The sequence below is a fragment of the Artemia franciscana genome, chromosome 14 (assembly GCF_032884065.1).
Source record: "Artemia franciscana chromosome 14, ASM3288406v1, whole genome shotgun sequence".
NCBI lineage: Eukaryota > Metazoa > Arthropoda > Branchiopoda > Anostraca > Artemiidae > Artemia > Artemia franciscana.
Genome location: NC_088876.1, coordinates 31,116,235 through 31,139,232, shown reverse-complemented (window position 1 = coordinate 31,139,232; position 22,998 = coordinate 31,116,235). Strand labels below are relative to the sequence as shown.

The 22,998-nt window shown below is 35.0% G+C and overlaps 1 protein-coding gene across 3 annotated transcripts in view; it reads left to right on the top strand.

Annotated features, from left to right (window-relative positions):
* LOC136035571 (ubiquitin-conjugating enzyme E2 R2-like) overlaps window positions 1–22,998 on the top strand; it is a 47,799-nt gene that overhangs the window by 5,688 nt on the left and 19,113 nt on the right. Inside the window, exons 1-2 of one of the 3 annotated variants that reach the window (XM_065717444.1) lie at window positions 10,378–10,431; window positions 19,454–19,630. In XM_065717444.1, coding sequence (XP_065573516.1) covers window positions 10,393–10,431; window positions 19,454–19,630 — 216 coding nt within the window. In that variant the 5' untranslated portion in view covers window positions 10,378–10,392. Of the gene's footprint in view, window positions 1–10,377; window positions 10,555–19,453; window positions 19,631–22,998 lie in introns of those variants that run through there. The other 2 variants (XM_065717443.1, XM_065717446.1) reach the window with 2 other exon arrangements.

Sequence of the window (22,998 nt, the reverse complement as noted above, 5' to 3'; positions counted from 1 at the left end):
TTGCATCTCCTCAAAGTTGCCCAACAAAGTTTCGGAAATATATGAGAAAAACTGGACTTCACAGTCCCCATCCTCAACTTTATTCACTGACCCTGAAACACAGACAAATATAGACAATGATAATGAAAAAGCTGAATATTTTAATAAACTTTTTTCATCTGTTTTAACACAACCTCAGACTGAAACTCCTACTGATCAGAGTGAAACTCATGTTTTTTCTACCAATTTCACAATAGATTTTGGTGACTCTGACTTCGATGATGAACAAGTTTTTGAGGTCCTAAGAGCATCTTGACACAAATAAATCACCAGACATTAATGAATTTTCAAACCATATGATCTGAGAACTTGCAATAGTACTCACTGAGCCACTGACATATTTGTATAATCTGTGTTTGGCGTCTGGTACTTGCCCTTCGGCATCGAAAAGAAGCAATAATCAAACCCCTATATAAAAGTGGCACAAAAACACAATTTAAAAACTATAGACCAATATCAAACACTTTTTTTTTCAGAATTATGGAAAAACTGATTGTCAAGATAATACAAAATTATTTTGAGTCAAATCTTTTTTGGCATCCATCTCAACATGGTTTCTATAAAAAAAAAACGTTCATGTAATGTACAGCTTTTGGAAGTAATAACCGACTTCCATAGAATGGCAGATGTAGGTCTTATGTTTGATTGCATTTATGTAGATTTTTCTAAGGCGTTTGATAAAATTTTCATTCTGCTTTTACTTCAAAAGTGTGAGGTATGTCACATTGGTGCCAGAACGTTGAATTGGATTGGTGATTATCTAACAGGCAGGACGCAGGAAGTGATTGTAGGTGATGCTTTGTCCTCTGCTGAGATGGTTTTAAGCAGCGTTCACAGGGTAGTTGTCTTGATCCCGTACTTTTCTGTCTTTTCATCAATGACTTGCCTCTTGTTGTCCACCATTCCACAGTTAAAATGTTTGCAGATGATTTAAAGCTTTACTACTCCTTGACAAATTCAAATGAAGCTTCTTTACTTCAAAAAGACTTGGATGCAGTGCACAATTGGTGTACTGTCAACGAAAATAAATATAGGGTCGTCCATTACTTTCGCAAAGTAGAACAAAGTTACCATTACCATCTTGCTGGAAATTCAATTTTACCTGTTGAAAATGTCCATGACCTCGGTGTTCATTTTGATTCTAGTCTTAGGTTTGACAGGTAAGTCTCTGAAGTAACTCGTAAGGCAAACTATCAGCTATTACGTCTCAGATGCAATTTCTGTAATATTTGAAACATTTTCTGTATGAAAATAGACTACACAGGCTAGGATTGCCAAGCCTTCAATTCTGAAGGGATAGGGCAGGCATTATTAACACATTCCATATAATCATGGGCATTGATAATATAAGTACATCAGAGTTTTTCACATTTAATGACACTAACAGGACCCGTTATCACCCACATAAATTGTACCCCTTACTGTCAAAACGGAAAAAAGTCAGTGTCACTTTCAGTGTTTGTTGTAGTTGTTATTTTTCATAGATTTGTATGTGTATATTATGTTGTCAGCATTTTCATAACATCTTTTTATTATGTTTAGTGCGACAAGCTTGAAAGCTTACCGTATTTGGTATTAATAAATAAATAAAAGTACCATTGCTACTTTGCTACCCCACTTTGTGCATGGCTACAAAATCCCAGAGGAATTATCCATGAATCAAAATTCAGTGCAAATACTGTGTCGTTTACTATAATATACCCCCCTCGAGGGGTCACCCTGCAGCGACGATTGCATTCATGGTACTGATAAGGCAAACTCACAAAAGGGCCATCCTGACGCCACTACGAGGTCACGTAAACAGTATTTCCCTTCCAGGCAAAGAATTTATTATGGGACGGGTATCCCATATCATCTCACAACACGAAACAGCTCCAACTTTTTATATCCAGTCAACTCAAAGCGTTTAAACCAGGCCTAAATTTAAAATTAAACCAGGCCAGGTTTAAAATTTTTGCATGATATCTGCTGCCGTGTATAAAGTAACTAATTTACCCTTAGGGAAAGATTTAGAAAGGCAAAGCAAAATTTTAAGATACCAGTAATAGTCAGTCTTGACCCGTTCTTAATCACCATTATTAAAAATACTATTAACACCAGTATAAAAAAGCATTGAATGATCACCAAATCAGGAGTATAGTCAGATAAAAAAATTTTGTTCTTCAAGCAATTTTCGGGCACCATTTCTGAAGGTTCATTTTAACATTCATTTTAGTATTCAGGTGAGCTTTGTAGAGAATGTTGAGGGCACTGTTGAACCAAATCAAAACATTTTATGTGGATGTGGGTTGTCAAAAGGGTGTAACTTATGAATGACTGAGTATATTAATTTGGAGCTTTCAGGAAATGATAAGGGAGCTGATCAATTAACCAAAAAGGCACTATTTTCCAAAAAGGAAATTTCAGAGAATGCTTAAAGCAGAAGATCAATTGACCAAAAGGTAATAACTACATGCAACTGCTAATACTACTACTACTGCTACTACACTATTCTATCTACTACTTTAATTGCAACTACTAGCAAGGCTAAGAGTCTTAAGATGAAAAGGGTGCATCAGTAATATCTTCAGAATGGCTTACCATATCAGGGTGCAACTTCCAGGGTATCATGAGGGGATGTTCAACTAGCCAAAAGGTAACATGTACATGCTACTACTGCTATAAATACTGTTGCAAGCATTGTTAATGCTATGACTAACAAAACATTACAACTTCTCCTGCTGCCACCACTACTACTATGATACTTGTGCTATTAAGGCTAAGTATATGAAGGTGAAAACCTGAGAGAATATCCAGAGGAATTTTGAACTAAATCAAAATACACTGTGTGCATGCAGATTGTCAAAGGGGTGCATCAAAAGAATAATTGGGTATTAAGTCCAAACTTTCAGAGAATATTTAAAGAGGAAGATCAATTGACCAAAAGGCAATATTTGCACGCTACCACAAATGCTGCCACCACTACTACTTTTACTGCTATTAATATTACTGCTCCTGCTACTAGCAATTGTAACTAGTTGCCATCATCCTACATGATAATAAATTGTCCGTAATATCACCTCTGGCATAATCTTTGATATTCAATCAGAGGCTTGATGGTATTCTTCTCCATTCGAGTCTTTGTTTGATTAATTACATTATAGGCACCATTAAGATTTTGACAACTTACAAGGAACAAAAAATTTGAACTTTAAAACCAATTTGGTATAGTACCTGTTTCAGTTTCTACGGTTGTACACTCTTTCATGTGTTCCTTATGAGCACTGCAGGCATGCAGCATTCGAGGATTCTTTCTCCTGTGCAGCGTTTCAAGCTCTCTTCAATGGTGTAGCCAAATAGAATATTAATATAAAAGATTCAGGAAGCATACGAATATGCAGGTTGTCAAAAGGGTATATCGACAATAATATAGTAACTGCATGTTGTACAAGCTGAAACTTCCCGGACTTGATGAGGGGTAAGTTCAGCTGACCAAAAGACAATATGTTAATACTACTTCAAGTGATAAATACTACTAATAGTGACTAATACTACTACTGTGATTACTAATACAACAAAGCCTAAGGATATGAAGATGAAATTTTCAGGGAATATAAAGGGGGGTAGGTGAACTGAACCAACACGCCGTCTGTATGAAGGTTGTCAAAAGGGCGTATCGGCAATTTCTTAGGAACGGTTTGGTGTGGGAAGTTAAGCTTACAGGCCTTGTTGTGGGTTATGTTGCACTAACCAAAAGACAATATTTGTATCCTTATGCTACTGCATCTACTCATACTAATATTGCTACTTCTGCTGCTGCTGCTACTACTACTGTAGAGGCGTAATTTCGTCAAAATCCTGGGGTGGGGAGGGAATTGGAGCCAATTTTCCCAAATCAAGTGAAACTAACTGTGAAAATTGTAAAATAAGTCATATATTACCCTAAAGTCAAAAATATACTAAAGAAAACCGACCTGTTTCTCTGGATACTTGAATTATGTAGACTTATCTTAATTTTGACAAGTTTTTTTTTGCAGAAACTAAATTTCAGCTGGGGTGAAAGGAAAACTAGGGCCCAAAGGGGGTATTTGCCCCCTCCCCTCTTACCTCATAGCCTATTACACCCCTATAATACTGCTAATATAGTTAAGGCTACTACTATTAATGTTACTGCTACTATAGCTAAGGGTATTGAGGTGAAAATTTTGAGGAATATTGAAACACTATTGAACTAATCAAAAACATGTGCATATTGGTTGTCAAGAGGATGCATCAGTAATGCTTTTGCAGTGGTTTATGTTATTAAGTTGAAACTTTTAGCGGGTGTTGATGGAATGTCGAAGAAAACCAAAGGTGCTCTGTGCATTCTGCTACTACTGTTACTGCAATTATTGTTACTACGCGAGCCAAGAGTATTAAGGTGGAGCTTTCAAGGAATAATTGCACGGGTGTTGAACTAGATCAAAACGAATTAAGAGCATGTAGATTATCAAAACTTGGACGTTTAGGGTAAGTTGTGACGGATTTTAAACTAGCCAGAAGGCACCATGTGTATGTTATCAACACTCCTGCGGTTTGTGTAACTAAGGTTGCTAAGTGTATTAAAGTGAAACTTATAGGGGGAGTTTTAATTATTTTTAAGAGCTAATCCAATTAGAAATTAAAAGTTCTAATACCTAAAGTCTTTTTAAGCGTTCGAAGTGTTTATTTTTAAGAGTCTAAAGCCCACTAATTTCGAGAACACGTCCAATCCAAATTTTGAGCTTCCCGTTTTGTTCAGCATTGTTGAATGGATCAGTAACTATGTCTCTAGGGATATTGGGTATGTTAAGCCCCCCACCCACCCCACTCCGCAGTAATGCAATAAATTGAATTTAAGCCAAGGTCACCTACATCTCTATTCAAAGCCTGAAAGTTGAGTTGCACATGCTCGCCAAGTAAAAGTTGGTTTGATCATAAGTTAAACACACTTTTTTTTAGTATTTGCTCTCCAAAATAAATAGAGAAGGAGTTTTGTTTTCCGAGGGAAGTACTAATAAGTGACAATTATCCAAGTTGGTTAAAATGAGACTGCTGCAACATCAAGAATCCATTTCGTCGACCCTAAAGCGAAATTTTAAACCTGAAAATTTCACACCAGCTCCATCAACATATTTTTGATTTCCCGGACAAATTTATTATGTTCGAAAATGTTTATTACCGAGATATAAAGCAAGTTTTCAGGGAAACCGTAGAAATTAAAAAAAAATTATTCAAAAACCTGGCTTTGAATAGAGATACAGGTGAATTTGGCTCAAATTCAATTTATGAGAACTTACTCGATAAGTTTTACTCCTCCCAATGCTTTTGACTTCTGTTTGCGTGACTTTCTCATACACAAATACATTCAAAGACCACACTAGCTACACATGACGTATGAAACCAAGAAGGAAATGATATAATAAATGAGAAATAAAATTAAATAGGTGAGAAAACGAGGATTTTGTCAGCCAGTAGCAAAATATGAAGACGAAAAACAAGCAAATATTTCGACAAGGACTTCCGCCAAGTCATCCTTGGTGTTCAAAAAAGAAGCAAAAAGAAACAAAATCTAACTCACCTCTTGAGTGTCTTTTCCCCGCTTGGCCAATTCACTTCGAAAGGTTAGATTTTGTTGTTGTTTCTTCTTCCTCTTCTTTTTTTTTTGAGCACTGAGGACGACTTGGCGGAGGTCCTTGTCGAAACATTTGCTTGTTTTTCGTCTTCATATTTTGATACTGGCTGACAAATCTTTATTTTCTCACCTATTTGATTTTATTTTTCATTTATTGTATCCTTTCCTTTCTTGGGATACATCTCATGCACATCAAACCAATGAACTGGAAACTAGGAAATCAAAGAGATTTGCATCTATAACTGGTTTGAAAAAGGTAAGAGCACTAAACAGTATACAATTATTTTTTTCGTATATCTGTCAGTGTTTTATTGTTATTATTTTAGTTTATTCGCTGATGATGGTCATTGTATATGTGACTGAAATATCGAAATATTTTGTAATTATTTTCACTGTCAAATAATAGGATTTGTCGCTTCTGAACTGCTATTTTTACGTTAAAAAATCACATTCATTAGTAACTTATTTTTAAACTCATAACCAACATATTTAAGACACTCATTTACCACACTTTCATTACCTGGGGTTTTACTATTTTTTAATCCTTTTAGTACTGTCACTGATTTTTCTTCTCAAAATAAGCTTCCTTCATATCCAAAGCCTCACCAACTTTTTAATGTTTCTTTTTACCTTTTCCTGTGACTTTTATCATGGTTTATTGCAATCTCAGAATGTTCCAGCCATCTCCCTTTAGTTCTTTCTTTACCATTAATTGTGGCCTCGTTCCTATCTTTAACTGGAACAAGTCCAGATTGACTATTCCTTCTCAATTCATTAACATGCCAGTACAATGATACACTATTATTGCGTCTGGCTCAACTTCCAGTTTTTCAGAAATTTTATCCATTGCCTCCATTTCATACCTCCTTTGTTCATGTTTTAATGCTCTCCCTGCTTTCTCTTCATTCCTTTATTTTCATAAACATAAACTTTATTGATGGGTATTTATGGTACTTTTCAACTTGAAAAATTATTTGACTTTATTTCTACCTGTCTTTGGTATAATGTAGCTCTTTACTTTTCTTTGAAAAACTTCTTTTTTTGGCTTTCTTTTTAAATTCATTTCTTATCGTTTTGAACTGACATAGTGTCTTTCATTGGCTAATAAAATAATGTTTTAAATCTTTTTGCTTTTTTCTGTAAGAATCAAGGTTATGACTTTCCTGTTTATATGTCAGACACATTTTTTTTTTAATAAGATAAGCCTTTGTGAAAATCTAAATACATATTTTATATTTGAGCTAGTTTCACACCTCTGCTTTCCCTGGAAAATAAAACTTGATACTTTACTCTGTTCCTAAGACATTGTATCTATGCTATTTTGACAACTTGGATGCCCTTAAACCATTTTGATTTTGTTCAATAGTAAGGGAAAAGTAATAATGGTCCTGAAAGTTTAACTTGATACTCTCTTTCGTCCTCATTAGCGAGACGGCTTATTTACAAACATCATGCATAAAGTTGCCTGAAAGCAATATAAACTGTACTCAAAAGTTTCTACGTTATTCTCTATCCCAGTCCTAAAATATTTTCATTTATTTCGATAGTAGTGCTAGTCGTCGTAGTAGTAGTACTAAATGTGGTAATAATATAGGTAGCTCTGGAAGTTTCAGCTTAATGCCCTAAGGCGTTGCTGGGATATTGTTAATACATTCCTTTGATAACTACTACAACTAATAACTCACTGCAGCACCAAGCCGCCTGAGGCCAGCACAGCTACGCACATTCCTCCTCCAACCTAATGTATTCAAGGCCTCCCTATTTACACCTTGCCAGGAAGTTCCCATTTCCTTTGAATCTTTATTTATGACATAATCCCATACCAGACGAGGACGACCTGCTTTCCGTGTAGCCTCAGACGGTTGGCCAAAAAGGACAATCTTTGGCAAAATGTCATCCTTCCTCGGCAGAACGTGGCCTAACCATGTCAACCTTTCTTTCATTATAGCCCTAGAAAGCGGGACTGAACCACATTTTTCGTGCAATCTACTGTTTGAAATACGGCCAGTTCGGTCAATCGTCCAGAACAATCGTAGGCAATTTCTGTAGAAAACGATCTAGTAAATTTTCGTCCGCTAATATAACCAACATGTAACGCTGTATCCGTTACAACATGTAACCGCTAATATAACCCTCTGATAACCAACATGTAAATACTGTGTTTTGATTCACTTTAACAATGTTCCTTCCATTCAAAGACATATTTACTGATATCCTTGCAATTAGCAACAGTAGTAGTCGTAGCAGCAGAAGTAATAGTAGGAGCACTGGGAATCATAATAGTAGTATTAGTAGCAGTAAGAGTAATGCAGGGCTCTCACGGCTTCAATAAAGTTAATAAAGCTGTCCAAAAAGCTAATAAACCATTTTCCTCGCATAATTTTGTTGACTTTATTGCTATCGAAAAAAAGTTGAACTTTACTTTTTCAATAAAGTCTGCAAAGTTTTCAAGAAAAGTCTGCAAAGTAAATATTGTGTTTTGATTGAATTAAAATTAAATAATTATAATTAATTAATTAAAATTAATTAAAGGCTTTCGGAAAATCTCAAATCATGCACAAATTAGTGTCTATATATATAATAGACACTATACTTGTATAGTATAGTATATGTATAGTATATTGTATAGTATATGTATAATATACTTGTTTAAATGTTCTGCTTGGTGAAAGAATAAAGGTCACACGAAAAATTATTTTCATTTATTATTAAAAGGAAAAAATGTTCAAAAGATAGCTTTTTCCAGCTCCATGTCTTACTATTTTAGTTATTTTCTATGAATAATTGTCGTAAAGTCAAAAAGGTGAAATCCTTGTGTGAGATGGACAAACTTTATGGCTCGTACTTCCATGAAAAAATTCATTAACATATTGACGCCATGATAGCCCCTCATTACAGCATTCACATTGTGCCTTTTGGTTCGGTGCCCTCTCCTCATTCCCTGATGGTTTCAACTTTATATGTTAAGCCGTTATTGAAATGTTACTGATTTGTCTTTTAATAACCCGAATGCACACAGTGCTTTTATGGTTTAGCCAAAGACCCTGCTCAACTTTCAGTGCCTGAAAGTTCCACAGTAATACTATTAGCCGTAATAATAGCAGTACTCATAGCAGTAATACTACTACCACTTTTAGTAGTGGTGATACCTTTCAACATACACCTGAACATGCTCTAAAAGTTTCAACTTAATATTCGAAGCCATTCTTAAGATACTGATGCGCTTTTTTGACAGCCTGCATACACATAGCCTTTTTCAATATAATTCAACACCACTCTTAGCATTTCCTGAAAATTTCTCCTTAATACCCTTAACTCTAGTAGTAGTATCAACAGCAGCAGTAGTAGTATGAATATATTACCTTTTGGTTGCTTCAAAACACCCCTCAACATTCAATAAAGGTTTCAGCTTAATACTCTAAGCTTTTCCTGGGATATTGCTGTTGCACCCTTTTGGTAATCTGAATCGACACTGTGTATTTCAGTTTAGTTTAACATCGTCCTTTATGTTCCCTGAAAGTTTCACCTTAATACCCTTAGTTTCAGTAGTACTACTAGCAGTATCCATAGCAGCCCCCCCCCCCCTCGGAATTTTATTTTAACCTTAACGTTAAACTGTTGCTTAACTGTACAAGGTGTTGCTTACCTTGTTAAGGTGTTGCTTACCTTAACGGTAAGGTGTTGCTTACCGTTAAACTGTACATCTTTGATTGAAGGCTTGATTTTCCTAGATAGTGACTTAAGCAATGACTTAAGTCACTTAATGACTTAAGCAATAGATTTTGTGAATTTCGGCAAGTTTTTGCATACAGGTGAATGATTTTCTTCATTTTTTACATTTTTAAATTTCAACTATCTGAAATACAACTATCTTCAACTTTACCTTTCAAAATAGTCGTTTAGAATAGAATTTTGCAGATAATGTTAAACAGTACGGATTTTATTCGGAAACCGGCTTAGCTTTTTATATGATAGTCACGACTAGCGGAGATCGATACCAGATCGATATTCGCGAGACGACACGAATTGGCTAGACCTGGAAAGCGAATCTAAGGAAGAAGCTAAGCACCCCCTGTTTAGGTTAGATTTGTTCAAACACTCAACAGCAAAAACAGTATAATAGCTCTTCCTTCCCACGAAATTTGGTGGAGATCCAGCAGCCACCTCTTGTAGATCTGCGAAGGTGATACCAGAAAGTCCCGCCCTTCCCCTCCCACCTACTATAAGTCGATCGTGGCCAGACTTGGTTTTACTTATACGATACTATGATTAGAACATAATTTTTTCTTCAAGCAATGGCAACAGAAGATGGGGGGGGGGTATGACCTCTTCCATTCCCAAAGCCTTCTGGTTTTACATATGTAGTAAAGCCTTTTTCCTGTTATTAGGATGCCATCCCTGATAGTCGCTACACCTTGTTCTTAACTCTTCATCCTACTTTATTTGTGTTCCTGTCCCTATGGTGTTTCACTTACATCTTTCCTCCGGCGGGGTGCTCAATCTGTCACTTAGTGTACATCTCATCTCACAACTCACGCTTGGCACGCGCCTCCCCGGATTTTTTTTTCTTCAAAGGAGTTGTTGCTAGGTGATTTACGTTGTGAACCTACTGACCCAGAGGCGTGACGAGTTTCTTTTATTCGGTCTTTTAACCTGAATGGTTTTTGACCTGGTAATTGGATATTTCAACTTAATTCAGTGAGGATGATTATAAATTGGAAATGATCCCAGCGGGAAACCGTAACTGTGGCATCATATTGGTCAGTTTTGGTTCTGTCACTTGCTCCTTTTGTATTGTTCTTGAAGGATTTAATTTCTGCCTCTGTATAAAAAGTATGAAAAAACTTATTCTGAAGCGAATTATGGCCATCAAAGAGCGTAAAGTAAGTTGTTTTCTCTCACAGAGGCAGTGGTGGTTTTAGGGAAGGGACAGAACACCTACCCCGGGCCCAGAAATTTTAGGGGCGCAAAATTATCTAACGGTTATAATTATCTTGTTTTGATGAATAATTATCTAGTTTTGAAATATATTGATGAAGTAGAGGGTCCAGTGGATAAATGAAAATGATTAATTATATCTACAAAATAACTTAACGTCAAAATAAATAACTTAAAATAATTCAGTTATAATTGAAAAAAAATGAATTAAAAAGTAAATTATTAATTAATTGAAAATAATTTTGTTAATAAATAAAAATTTTGTTAAAATTCGGCCTGGGAATTTTGTGGGAGACAAGGAATTCTAATCAAGATTTCGGCCCGGGCGGGGCGCAAGAGAGACCAGAACCGCCACTGCTTAGAGCTAGTGGTCGTGAATGTTTTAAATTACATCGTTTACTGAAAATAAAACATTAATGGGGGGATACCTCAATCATGCACGAACATTCCCTCTGTGAAGGAATAGCTGAAACTGCAAAACAGGAGTGCCGTTTGATTCCCTTTTCAAGACTTTACAAATATAATGGTCACTCAGTCACTACAGTTACACCATTCTAGAGATGGATCTAGGGTTTTCTCTGGGGGGGGGGGAGGGTGTATTTTTTGCCGAGCCCTGTCGCACCATCAATATTGTAAGCATCGCAGTTTGTGCTCACAGTGAAAGTTGGACTTATTTCGTGAAAAAAAATGGTATCGTTATGTATTTAATATATATATACTATTTGTTAAAAATGCTAATTTCTTACAATTTATTTCTACGCTTTTGAAAGATGCGTCTAAGCCTAGTAAAACAGTTATATTACAGCATTCAAATTGTGGTTCACCAGGGAGGCAGGGGGCAATGGCCCCCTGGAAATTTGGGACTATAGAAAAATTATAAGGATAGAGAGCAGAATAGGGAAAAACCGTGGAAAAAATGTGTATTGCCCCGTTGTTGGCTGCCTGACAATAGATTTTGACCATTAATAAGGAAAATAAAAGTTCTAATTTTTGACTTAGTGACCCCTTTCGAGTTTTCCACAAACATTTTTCTATATGATTTGGATGGAGCAACAAAAAAAATTCAAATAATTCATAGTAATGAATGGTAAGTAAATAACGATCCTTGTCAATAATAAAAGTATAAGAGCCTAACTATTGATAACATTCAATCAAAGAATCAGCTTTTTATGGTGATCTTAAATATGTATTTGTTTATTAGTAATTAATGCAGCTACTAGTACACAAGAAAGTTCGTATAATTATAGAGAAAGCAAGGAAAACAACTTAATAAAGGGCAATTTCGGTAAAAATATGCCGTCAACTTTTTTCTTGCATTGCAAGAGTACCCATGAGCTGATATATAAAGCCACTATAATCAGGAATGTTTCTTCTGAACGGAATACTGGGAATTTCTGTATTTTTTCCCCTGAACGGACACGTTTTTTGTGTTTTATTATCATTCATTTTTTTTCCAGGTGGGATTTTATTTATTTAGTTGTCACTTTGAAAAAATTATAATTTTTTACAGGTATGAAGTATAAAAGTGTCCAGTATATTGGTTTTTGATATTCAAAATTAAATTAAAAATATTGACTTCAAAATTGTTATCTGATATTCTTAATCTTAGTTTTAGTGTTTTATTTTGAACAAACTACTTAGATAGTGCGTTACTTTTTATAAATGAGTCTAAAAACATTACATATTTTGGTGTTTGATAACCAAGTTCAAAACTGTCGATATCGTTAAAAAATATCAATCCAATGTTTATTTATAACTTTATAACTTACTTTTTTGTAAGTAGGCTTATTTTGTGTATTTTTTGTGATTACTTATTTTTTTCATTTGCACAAACTTTTAATTAAATTAATTTACTTTTTCCATTGCCTTTAGAAAAATATTAGTCTCCAAGCTTTGTTAAAACTTAAAACGAACAGAAATTATTACGTATACGACGGGGCCCTCCTGAACATTTCGTTCTTCACGCTACAATTTTTTGGCACTTTGAAAAAAAAAGTTACTTATTGTTCAAATTAAACGACCCTTGTGTTTCAGGAGTCGTTTTGAAAGAACTCGGATAAAGTTTAAACTTTAGCGGAAAGAGTGAGATGTTGAGGAGGGGGCAAACCTCCCCCTCATATACGTAATAATTTCTCTTCGTTTTCAGTTTTAATTTTGCTCCTTATTTTCAGTTGGAATAACTCGTTTTTGTTTAATTTCTGATCGTTTTTTAAATAACGTCAGAATTCCTGGCTCCACCCCCATGGAAAATCCCCCCCACAAAAATACCCTCTGGATAATTCAATTCTAGCGAAAATTTACCCCGGACAATTACCCTTAAAATCTCTACGCGTAAAATTGAATCGGTAAAGAGAAATGAAGACACAAAGAAATTTCGTATAGGAAACCTCATTTTTCCGAATTAACCGTCCCCCCACCCCCCCCAGATGATCAAATCGGGGAACGACTGTTTCTAATTTAATCTTGTATGGTCCCTGATACGCCTGCCAAATTTCATCGTCCTAGCTTATCTGTAAGTGCCTAAACTGGCAAAACTTGGGACAGACTTATTTGGAAGCCAAAAGCTCAAGCTATCGACCTTAAAAGTCTGGGGACAAGACTTTCTGTTACCCAAGAGGTCCTTGATCTGGTCGTTGCCCATAATCTTAACCATTGTTTCTTGAAATTACCTAATAACTTCAAGTCGCTCTTTACGCTAAGGTTTATTAATGCTTAACTTTAAGTCTTTTGTAGTATAAAAAAAACCATATACCCAGATGGTGATCGCAAGGCGTTTCCTTCGCCGATTGTCTTTAAAAACATTTGATATAAAAATTCTACTGTTTAAGTTCTATCTTCTAAAACCTAAAACTTGCATCAGAGGGGAAAAGTTGCGAATATCCCTAGGTTCATTACTCTCAAAATCTATCCATTCATCCAATCAGAATTATGATAGTAATTGCAAATTTTCTTAATTTTTCCCTAAAGGTTATCAGTTAGTTCTTAGGATTAGAATAATGCCATTGAACAGTTTTCTCATTTGTTCAAAAAAGGGAAATCCTTTGGATCTAAAAAATTTGTCATGAGCTGATTTCTTAGAATGTATAAAGTTTTCCACTTTCTATTTAAATTCACACGTATATATTTTATACGTGTAATATATTTATACGTAATAATATACGTGTAATTTATACGTGTATATATTTTTCTATTGATCGTGGCTGCAGCGATGGCTACACCACAGTAAAGAGCGAACCATAGCCTATAGGAATCAGATATATAAGAATGTTTTTAGAAAAAAACAGTCTAGGGAGAAACATCGGGGCTGGTGTTTTCCATCCCCCCCTTTTCTGTCTATTTTTTAATCATATTTCATTTTTTAATGAGTAGGGCAAACCCAATGAAAAATCAAGCTTCGAATTCGGTTTTTAGCCAAAGTTTCTTTTAGCTGCTCAAGTATTTACTGTGTCAGTTAATTTCTTTCTCATACGGTTCCCCATGAAAAAATACTCCCCCGGCGTAAGATTTTCCTCGATCAGAATTCCCTCGTTTCGCCAAATTACTAGTTTATTTAAAATCACCTCTGACTCATTCTTTTTATTTTCCTCCGTCAAGGTACGAGGCATTTTGCGTAGAAAAATTTGCTCCAATACATTCACATGAAAACTTCGACCAATTCTTACTCCCTTCTTACTAATCAAACCACAAATTCTTGATGACAACTAGTCACCTGTATGAGTTTGGTAATTGTTAGTTTCCTGCTAAAATATTACAGATTCTTGCCACTAGATTATGTAATCTCTATGCTTTTAATTTTCTGTAAAAAATTCAGTCGGTAACCCGGAAATTAATCAGCAGAGTAGCGACCCATAACAGAGAGACATGAAAACACTGCCTCCATTAATGTACGTCATTCCCTTTAAAACCTGTTCATTTCCGAATCCACCTCTTATCAAAGTTGAATTGTATGCTTGTTGTGCGTGGGAACCGGTCGCCCCTTAATGTTCGCCATCAAGGACTACACGTCTGAGAAAAGTCACCTGACTTTTGGAAATGGCGTAAACACCCTCAAAAAGTGTTTGATCAAATTAAAATCACATCAACTTATTCAGCATATCAAAGAACCGTATTGTAGAACTTCTGACCCCTATCTGCAAAAACGTAAAAGTATGTATTTTCTACCAGAAGAAACATCGCGGGTGCGAATTTATTTGTTTGTTTTTTTCAGGGGAGACCGTATTGAACAAATGGTCCTAGAAAATCAGGAAAGGGCACATTCAAACGGAATTTAGAAGTTCTAGTGCCCTTTTAAGCGACCACAAAGATTGGAGGGCAACTAGCGCCCTTATACCCTCTTTTTCCCCAAAATAATCGGACCGAAAATGCTTAGTTTTCTGTTTTACAGATGGGATGCTCCTTTCAGGAGTGAAAAATGGATACAAAGATTTTATTTGAAATATTGTTTTTTATGGCACTTGCCCGTCGACCAAGTACCATAGCGATCGCAATTTCTGTCCGTCGATCGGTCTCGGTTTTGCTAGTTTGGGCGCTTCCAGATAAGCTTGGACGATGAAAGTTGGCAGCATATTAGGGAACAGACTAGAATAAATTAGAAATAGTCTCTACCCCGTTTCGCCCACCGGGAGGGGGGTCGAAACGCGGAAAAATTAGAAAAAAGAGGTATTTTTAATTTACGAACGGATGATAGGATCTTAAGCAAATTTGATATTTAAAAGGATCTCGTGTCTCAGAGCTCTTATTTAAAATCCTGGCTGGATTTGGTGACATTGGGGGGAGTTGTAGGGGGAAACCGAAAATCTTAAAAAACGCTTAGAGTGGAGAGATCGGGAAGAATAAGCGGATGAATTGGGGTGGAACTTGGTGGGAAGAATAAGCACAAGTTTTAGTTACGTGATTGACATAACTGGACTGGATCTTGGGGGGGTCCAGTGCTTTGGCGAGTTCGGTGCTTATGGACGTGCTAGGACAATGAAAATTGATAGGCGTGTCAGGGACATGCGCAAATTGACCTGTTAACAGTCGTTTCCCAGATTCGGCCACCTGGGGGGGGATGGAGGGAGGAGAAATCACGAAAATTGAGGGATGTTTATCTTTGGAATGGGAGATCGGATCTTAATGAAGCTTGATATATAGAAAGATCTCGTGTCTTAACTGCCCCATTTTCAATTCGGATCGGACGAGTATCATATTAGCTGTTTGAAAATGTTTTGTTTGTCCCTTAATTTAAAACCCCTCCCCCACCACCTCTAACTGTAGGCCACAAAAGCCAATCTACGAAGTCGACCTTACTCTTGACCCAAAAAATCCTCACACCAAGTTACATCAAAATTCGCGTTTCCTTACCTCGTCACGTACCGCGTCCGTACTTCGTCACATTATTGGTTCCGACCCCGTCACATGTGCCATACGAGCTCTTGACTCTTGTTTTCTTAGGGCACTACCTTTCTAGCTTTTGTTTCAATAAACCTGCTCTCATCTTTTTTCTTTATTTTTATCTTTTAAGTGCATGAAAAATCTAGTATGCACACACGATCCCGGTAGTTATGAAAACGCATTCAGGGTTATGTTTCTACTAGTGCTGCACTTTCTGTTGCTATTTCTGTAAATCCATCAATTTGTCTCAAACCTTTGGTTTTATTTTCAATGCACAAATCTAAAAGTCAAGTTAAATCTTATAGTCAAGTCAAATCTAAAAGTCAGATCGTCATGAATGGTGAAAAAGAGTCATAAGACAAATATCAAACAGTTCGTGGTAACGAACTGTAGTAAGGAGCGACCCGGCTCAATAGTAACCAAACTCTAAACAACGGAACTTCGATTCTAAAAGATATATCAAAAGAGTCGGATTTTTATGCTGGTTTTAAATATATAAGTTTCATCAAGTTTAGTCTTACCCATCAAAAGTTACGAGTCTGAGAAAATTTGCCTCAATTTAGAAAATAGGGGGAAACACCCCCTAAAAATCATAGGATCTTAACGTAAATCGCACCATCCCATTCAGCGTATCTGACAATCCTATAGAAAAATTTCAAGGTCCAATCTACAAAAATGCGGAATTTCGTATTTTTTGCCAGAAGACAGATCACGGGTCCGTGTTTATTTGTTTGTTCGTTTTTTTTCCCCAGGGGTCATCGTATCGACCAAGTGGTCCTAGGGTGTTTCAAGAGGGCTCATTCTAATGGAAATGAAAAGTTCTAGTGCCCTTTTTAAGTGGCCAAAAAAATTGGAGGGCACGTATGCCCCCTCCCACGCTAATTTTTCCCCAAAGTCAACGGATCAAAATTTTTAGATAGCCATTTTGTTCCCCATAGTCGAAAACCATAATAACTATGTCTTTGGGGATGACTTACTCCCCACAGTCCCTGGGTGAGGGGCTACAAGTTACAAACTTTGACCAATGTTTACATACAGTAATGGTTATTGGGAAGTGTACTGACGTTTTCAGGGGGATTTTTATTGGTTTGGGTGTGGGGTTGAGGGGAGTGGGCTATGTGGGAGGATCTTTCCTTGGAGGAATATTTCATGGGGGAAGAGAAATTCAATGAAAAGGGCGCAGGATTTTCTAGCATTACTATTAAAAAAAAACAATTAAAATATAAACATGAAAAAGTTTTTTCAATTGAAAGTAAGGATTAGCATTAAAAATTAAAACGAACAGAGATTATTACGCATATGAGGGGTTCTAAAAATACTTTAGCATAAAGAGCGAGGTATTTAGGAGGAGTTAAATACTTCGCTCTTAATGCTAAAGTATTTTTAGTAATTTCAACTATTTATTCTACGGCCTTTCTGATTCAAGGGTCATTCTTAAAGAATTGGGACAAAAATTAAGATTTAGTGTGAAGAGCGAGGTATTAACGAGGGGACAAACCCCTTCATATATATAATCAAAAATATAAGAATATAAAAGTTTGTTACGTAAGTTAATTCTTAAGTTACATATATTTTTTACTAATAAAAACGTTCGTTAAAAATTAAAAGTTCTAGTCGCCTTTTTAAGTAACCGAAAAATTGGAGGGCAACTAGGCCTCCTTCCCCTCTCCTTATTTCTCAAAATCGTCTGATCAAAACTAAGAGATAGCCATTTAGCCAAAAAAAGAATTATTGTGCAAATTTCATTTTAATAATTTATGTACGGAAAGCCAAAATCAAACATGCATTAATTCAAAAACGTTCAGAAATTAAATAAAAAAGCTAGTTTTTTTTTAACTGAAAGTAAGGAGCGACATTAAAACTTAAAACGAACAGAAATTACTCCGTATATGAAATGGGTTGTCCCCTCCGCAATCCCTCGCTCTTTACGCTAAAGTTTGACTCTTTGCCACAATTCTACTTTTTAAAACAATTAAAAACAATTAAAAAGGCCCGGATAAAGAGTGTTTTGAGCGATTGGGCCCAATCGGACCTAGCATCTGAAAGGGCTCCATGTTACCATCAAAATGAACAAAAAGGTTTGAAATTTAAAACAAATTGTTTTTGACGATGTGGAATAAATTATGAATTATTCACATAATTAATAATATATTTATCTCAAGTTTGCATCGCAGGATAATATTTATTAATTTGTTTACTATCAAATAATATATACTTTATAATATAGAAAACTGATACCCATAAATGTTCGTGACAAATTTATTGAATTTGATCGGGGTACTCCTATATCTGAGATTTTGAACTTCGCTTTATTTAAATATTCCATGTACATGAAGGGCAAAAAAAATCCAATTGGGCCCCGCACTTATTCGATCTGGGTCTGCTCCAATGTTGTTTTAGATTAAATTGTGATTCAAAAATTAAAATGGACTCGAGGAACTCCCAATTAATTTATTGACACAAAGACAAACTAATTCAGTTTATGTGTTCCTAGCTTCTTAATAGAAGCTCCAAATATCAGAGTTTTGTTGCTCTATGTTGCCAGAGGTATTTTTCTTGGTGTCATCTTCTAACTTTGATCTACCTTCTTAAGACAAAAGATAAAAGATGGCGTTTTCTAGATACTGTTTGGAAAACATTGTAATTTGGTACAAACTTGTCATAACTCTAAGTTAGTGCACCTGTGATATAAATCAGAGGAACACTTGGAATTGGTATTTTTAGAGTTAAAACAGAATTTAAAAATTGAGAAACGGGTTAATTTTTTCATAATTATGTACCTAAAAAAGTTTTTGTTAATAATAATAATAATAATAATAAAGAACTTAAAATCTTCAAATAGTATATAAACTTAATAAACTCAAATGCTATATAAAAACAAAATGAAAACGAAGGAAAACATATCTAACAAAGTCTAATAATATATTTCAGTTAGCTAATCACAACGCACAAGATAGGATGTCTGTTATCTTAACTATCTTCTGATATTTCAATCTTGCAAAATAAGTCATAATAAATGAAAATTAAATAAAACATATTAAGTAATTATATTATAAATCTATTAAATAGTAAATAAATAAAACCATATTCAGTTCAAGAAACTTTTAATGCTGTCATATTTGAAATATTGAGTGGATCCTTTCTTATACTAATCTACCCAAACCTTTTTATTGGTCTGTTACAGATCCAAAATGAATTTTGAATAGATTTGTTGACTGTTTATCAAAAAACTAAAATCGCCATTACCCCCATTTTGATTATTTTTGCCCAATCTGGTTCTGTTGTTTGTGTTCTGTGTATCTCAAAACCTTTGAGAAGGAAACTTGGTAATGTTATTTTTCTTTTTGTTGGTCTGTTACGGATCAAGAATGAATTTAAAAAAAAAAAAATAAGTATAGAAAATACTAAAGGCAACAAGAGACACAATGTAAGCCTTGAATTGTAACTATTAATATATAAATTTATTTTCAGAGAAAGAAGATGGAGGCAAGCAGCAGCGCCTCAAGAGCCTTGCAGTTGGAATATAGGAGTCTGCAAGAAGAACCGGTTGAAGGTTTCCGAGTGAAAATGAACGAAGAGAATATGTTTGAATGGGACGTTGCCATATTTGGTCCTCCCGATACATTGTATCAAGGGGGATACTTCAAGGTAAATTTGATAGGTTTTTCTTGTCACTGGATCTTTTGCATCACCTAGAGCCGGTTGATACTTCAGGGTAAATTTGACAAGTTTTTCTTGTCAAACTGGTTCTTGTTTCATTACCTTGAGCAGGTTGATATCACCAGTTGATACTTCAGGGTAAATTTGACAAGTTTTCTTGTCAAACCGGTTCTTGTTGCATTACCTTTAGTCGGTTAATATCACCGGTAGGACTGGTTGATACTTGAAGGTAAATTTGGTAGGTTTTTCTTATCACTGGTTCTCCTTGCATCACCTAGAGCCGGTTGATATCACTGGTTGAACCGGTTGATACTTCAGGGCAAATTTGACAAGTTTTTCTTGTCAAACCGGTTTTTGTCTCATTACCTTGAGCTGCTTGAACCGGTTGATTCTTCTAGATAAATTTGACAAGTTTTTCTATAACAATTTACGGTTGTAAGTAGTTTTTATGTCTATTCAGGAAGGAAAAAAAATTCACATTTCAAAATATAAATAAGATAGATAGATGTTTATTAAAAAAAATCCTATCACAAGTCCGGAAAGGCTGAATTCACATTTTGGAGCCGTAACAGAACAATATAATCAAAAAAATTCATTAAAAAAATATGACAATGAAAAAAAATAGCAAACAAGGCCAAATGAACAATATCAGAATGACAAGCATTCCTTAGTAAAAAATAACTGTCAGAAATAAACTAGTTGACGAAATCTAGAGATCGCCACAATGGTTCAAAAAGAGAACAAAAAATGCTACCAAATGAAGAGATCACAAAATCATAAAATAAAACTTTAAATCAGCAAGTGCATCAAAATGAAATATTTTAGGCCCCTGGTTTTATTGTTTAGTCTATTCACAACTGGAAACTGGAATCTTTTTTACGGATTTTTCTTTTGGTTCTTTAAGATTTTGTAACTATTAAAGATTTGTTTCTTAACTATTGAGTAAAATTTTAACTAATAAGTTTTTTTGCGTAAGTTCTCCCCATACATGACGCATGAAACAAAGAAAAGAAAGGATATAATAAATGAAAAATAAAATAAAATAGGTGAGAAAAAACGAGGGTTTTTCAGCCAGTAGTAAACTATGAAAACGAAAACAAGCAAGTATTTCGACGAGGTCCCCCGCCAAGTCGTCCTCAGTGCTCAGAAAAAAAACGAAAAATAAAGACAAAATCTAACCTTTTGGCGTCCTATAACCAACTATCAATAAATAAATGAAACTCAAAACGAACAAATAGCCGAGTCAAACTCGAAACGAGCTAACAATAACATGAGTAGGGTAGACAACCCCCATGCCTTCTTAAGACCAGAACATAATTTATAATTTACTGAAAAAACAAACAAATGACGGTGGATTGTCAATTAAATTGACATGTACTGACAATTTTTCTTTAAAGTTTTGATAATTTTTCGTTTATGAAAGTAAGAAAGGTGAAAACAAAAGTTCGTCACATAAGTTAATTCGTAAGACGTATATTTATTACTAATAAAAACATTCGAAAAAAATTAAAAAGTTCTAGTTGCATTTTTAAGTAACCAAAATTGGAGGGCAACTAGGCCTCCTCCCCCACCCCTTTTTTTTTTTATCAAAATCGTCCGATTGAAACTATGAGAAAGCCATATAGCCAAAAAAAAAAAAAAAAAATGCAAATTTCCTTTTAATTATTCATGTGCGGGGAGCCAAAATCGAAACAGGCATTAATTCAAAAACGTTCAGAAATTAAATAAAAAAAACAAGTTTTTTAACGACAACGATATTTTTTTCAAAATCGTCCGAACAAAAATATGAGAAAGCCATTTATAAAAAGAATAATAATATGCAAACTTCGTTTTAATTATTCATGTGGGTGAGCCAAAATCAAAACATGCATTAACTTTAAAACTTTCAGAAATTAAATAAAAACACAAGTTTTTTGTAAATGCAAGTAAGGAGCGACATTAAAACTTAAGACGAATAGAAATTATTCCTCATATGAAAGGGGTTGTCCCCTCCTCAACGCCTCGCTGTTTACGCTAAAGTTTGACTCTTTGTCACAGTTCTACCTTTTAAAACAATAAAGAGCGAGGTGTTGAGGGGGTAAAGAGCGAGGTGTTGAGGGGGGACAATCCTTTCATATACGGAATAATTTCTGTTCGTTTTAAGTTTTAATGTCGTTCCTTACTTCCAGTTTAAAAAAAAACTTGTTTTTTTTTTAATCTTCTCTAAGAATCCATAATATGGGCTGCTATTTGTATGTTGGAAAAACTTTTTCAAAAATTCCTAATCCTGGCGCAAACGGTATTTTTTAATTTAATTTTATAGCTTCTGAAATTGATCTGAAAAATAAAACTTAATATCATTCCAAAAAGATTACATCTACGCTCTTTTACAACTTATCCCAAAATTTTCAACTTAATAGCCCGAGTCGTTCTCGATATATTGCTGAGGTGTCTTATCGGAAGCCATAAACGCAATGCCTTTTGATTTATTTTAAAGCAACATATAGTTTTAAAATATAATGGGCCAATTGCATAATTGTGGGGGGTTGACATGCATAATGTCCCTAAAGACATAGTTGCTGGACCGTTCTACTATGCTGAACCAAAGTGCTGTTTCAAAATTTTCACTGGGTGCGTTTAGAAAATGAGTCGGCTTGAGAGAAGGGCTACTTGCCCTCTCATCTCTTGTTACTCTTACAAAGAGCACCAGACACCCGCGCTGTAATTGGAGTGCAAGGGGGAGGACTTCCCGCTTCATAACGTTTAAAAACATTAAAATAAATAATTGTAAAAACATTTTAAACAAGTAAAAACAAAGTGAAAAACATTTAAAATATATTTTGTTTTCACTAAAGTGCAAATTATGTTCTGGTCTTGAGAAGGCATGGGGGCTGTCAGCCCTACTCATGTTAATTTTTACTCGTTTTGAGTTCGACTCGGTTTTTTATTGTATGATTTAAATAAACAAAATACATTTAAAATGTTTCTTACTTTAATAAATTAAAAATTATTGAAACTTTAAGGAATGTATATCAGTATATGTATACTAAAATGACAATCCAGTCATTTTTTTTCAGTAAAGTACAAATTATGTTCAGGTCTTGAGAAGGTATGGGGGTTGTCAAAGACATAATTTCAAGACCTTTCAACAAGACTGAACAGAATGGCTATCTCAAATTTTTAATTACATGTGTTTTGGGAATTGATGGGTGTGGGGAGGGGGTGGCATATTGCCCCTCAATCACATCAGTTTCCAATCGATTGAATCTTTTTTTTTAAGTTTCTACGACAAAAATGGCCGTCTAAAAATTCTCATCAGATGTAAGTATGGAAATTACAAGGTTTGGGGGGAGGTGTATCCACCCACCGATCACTCT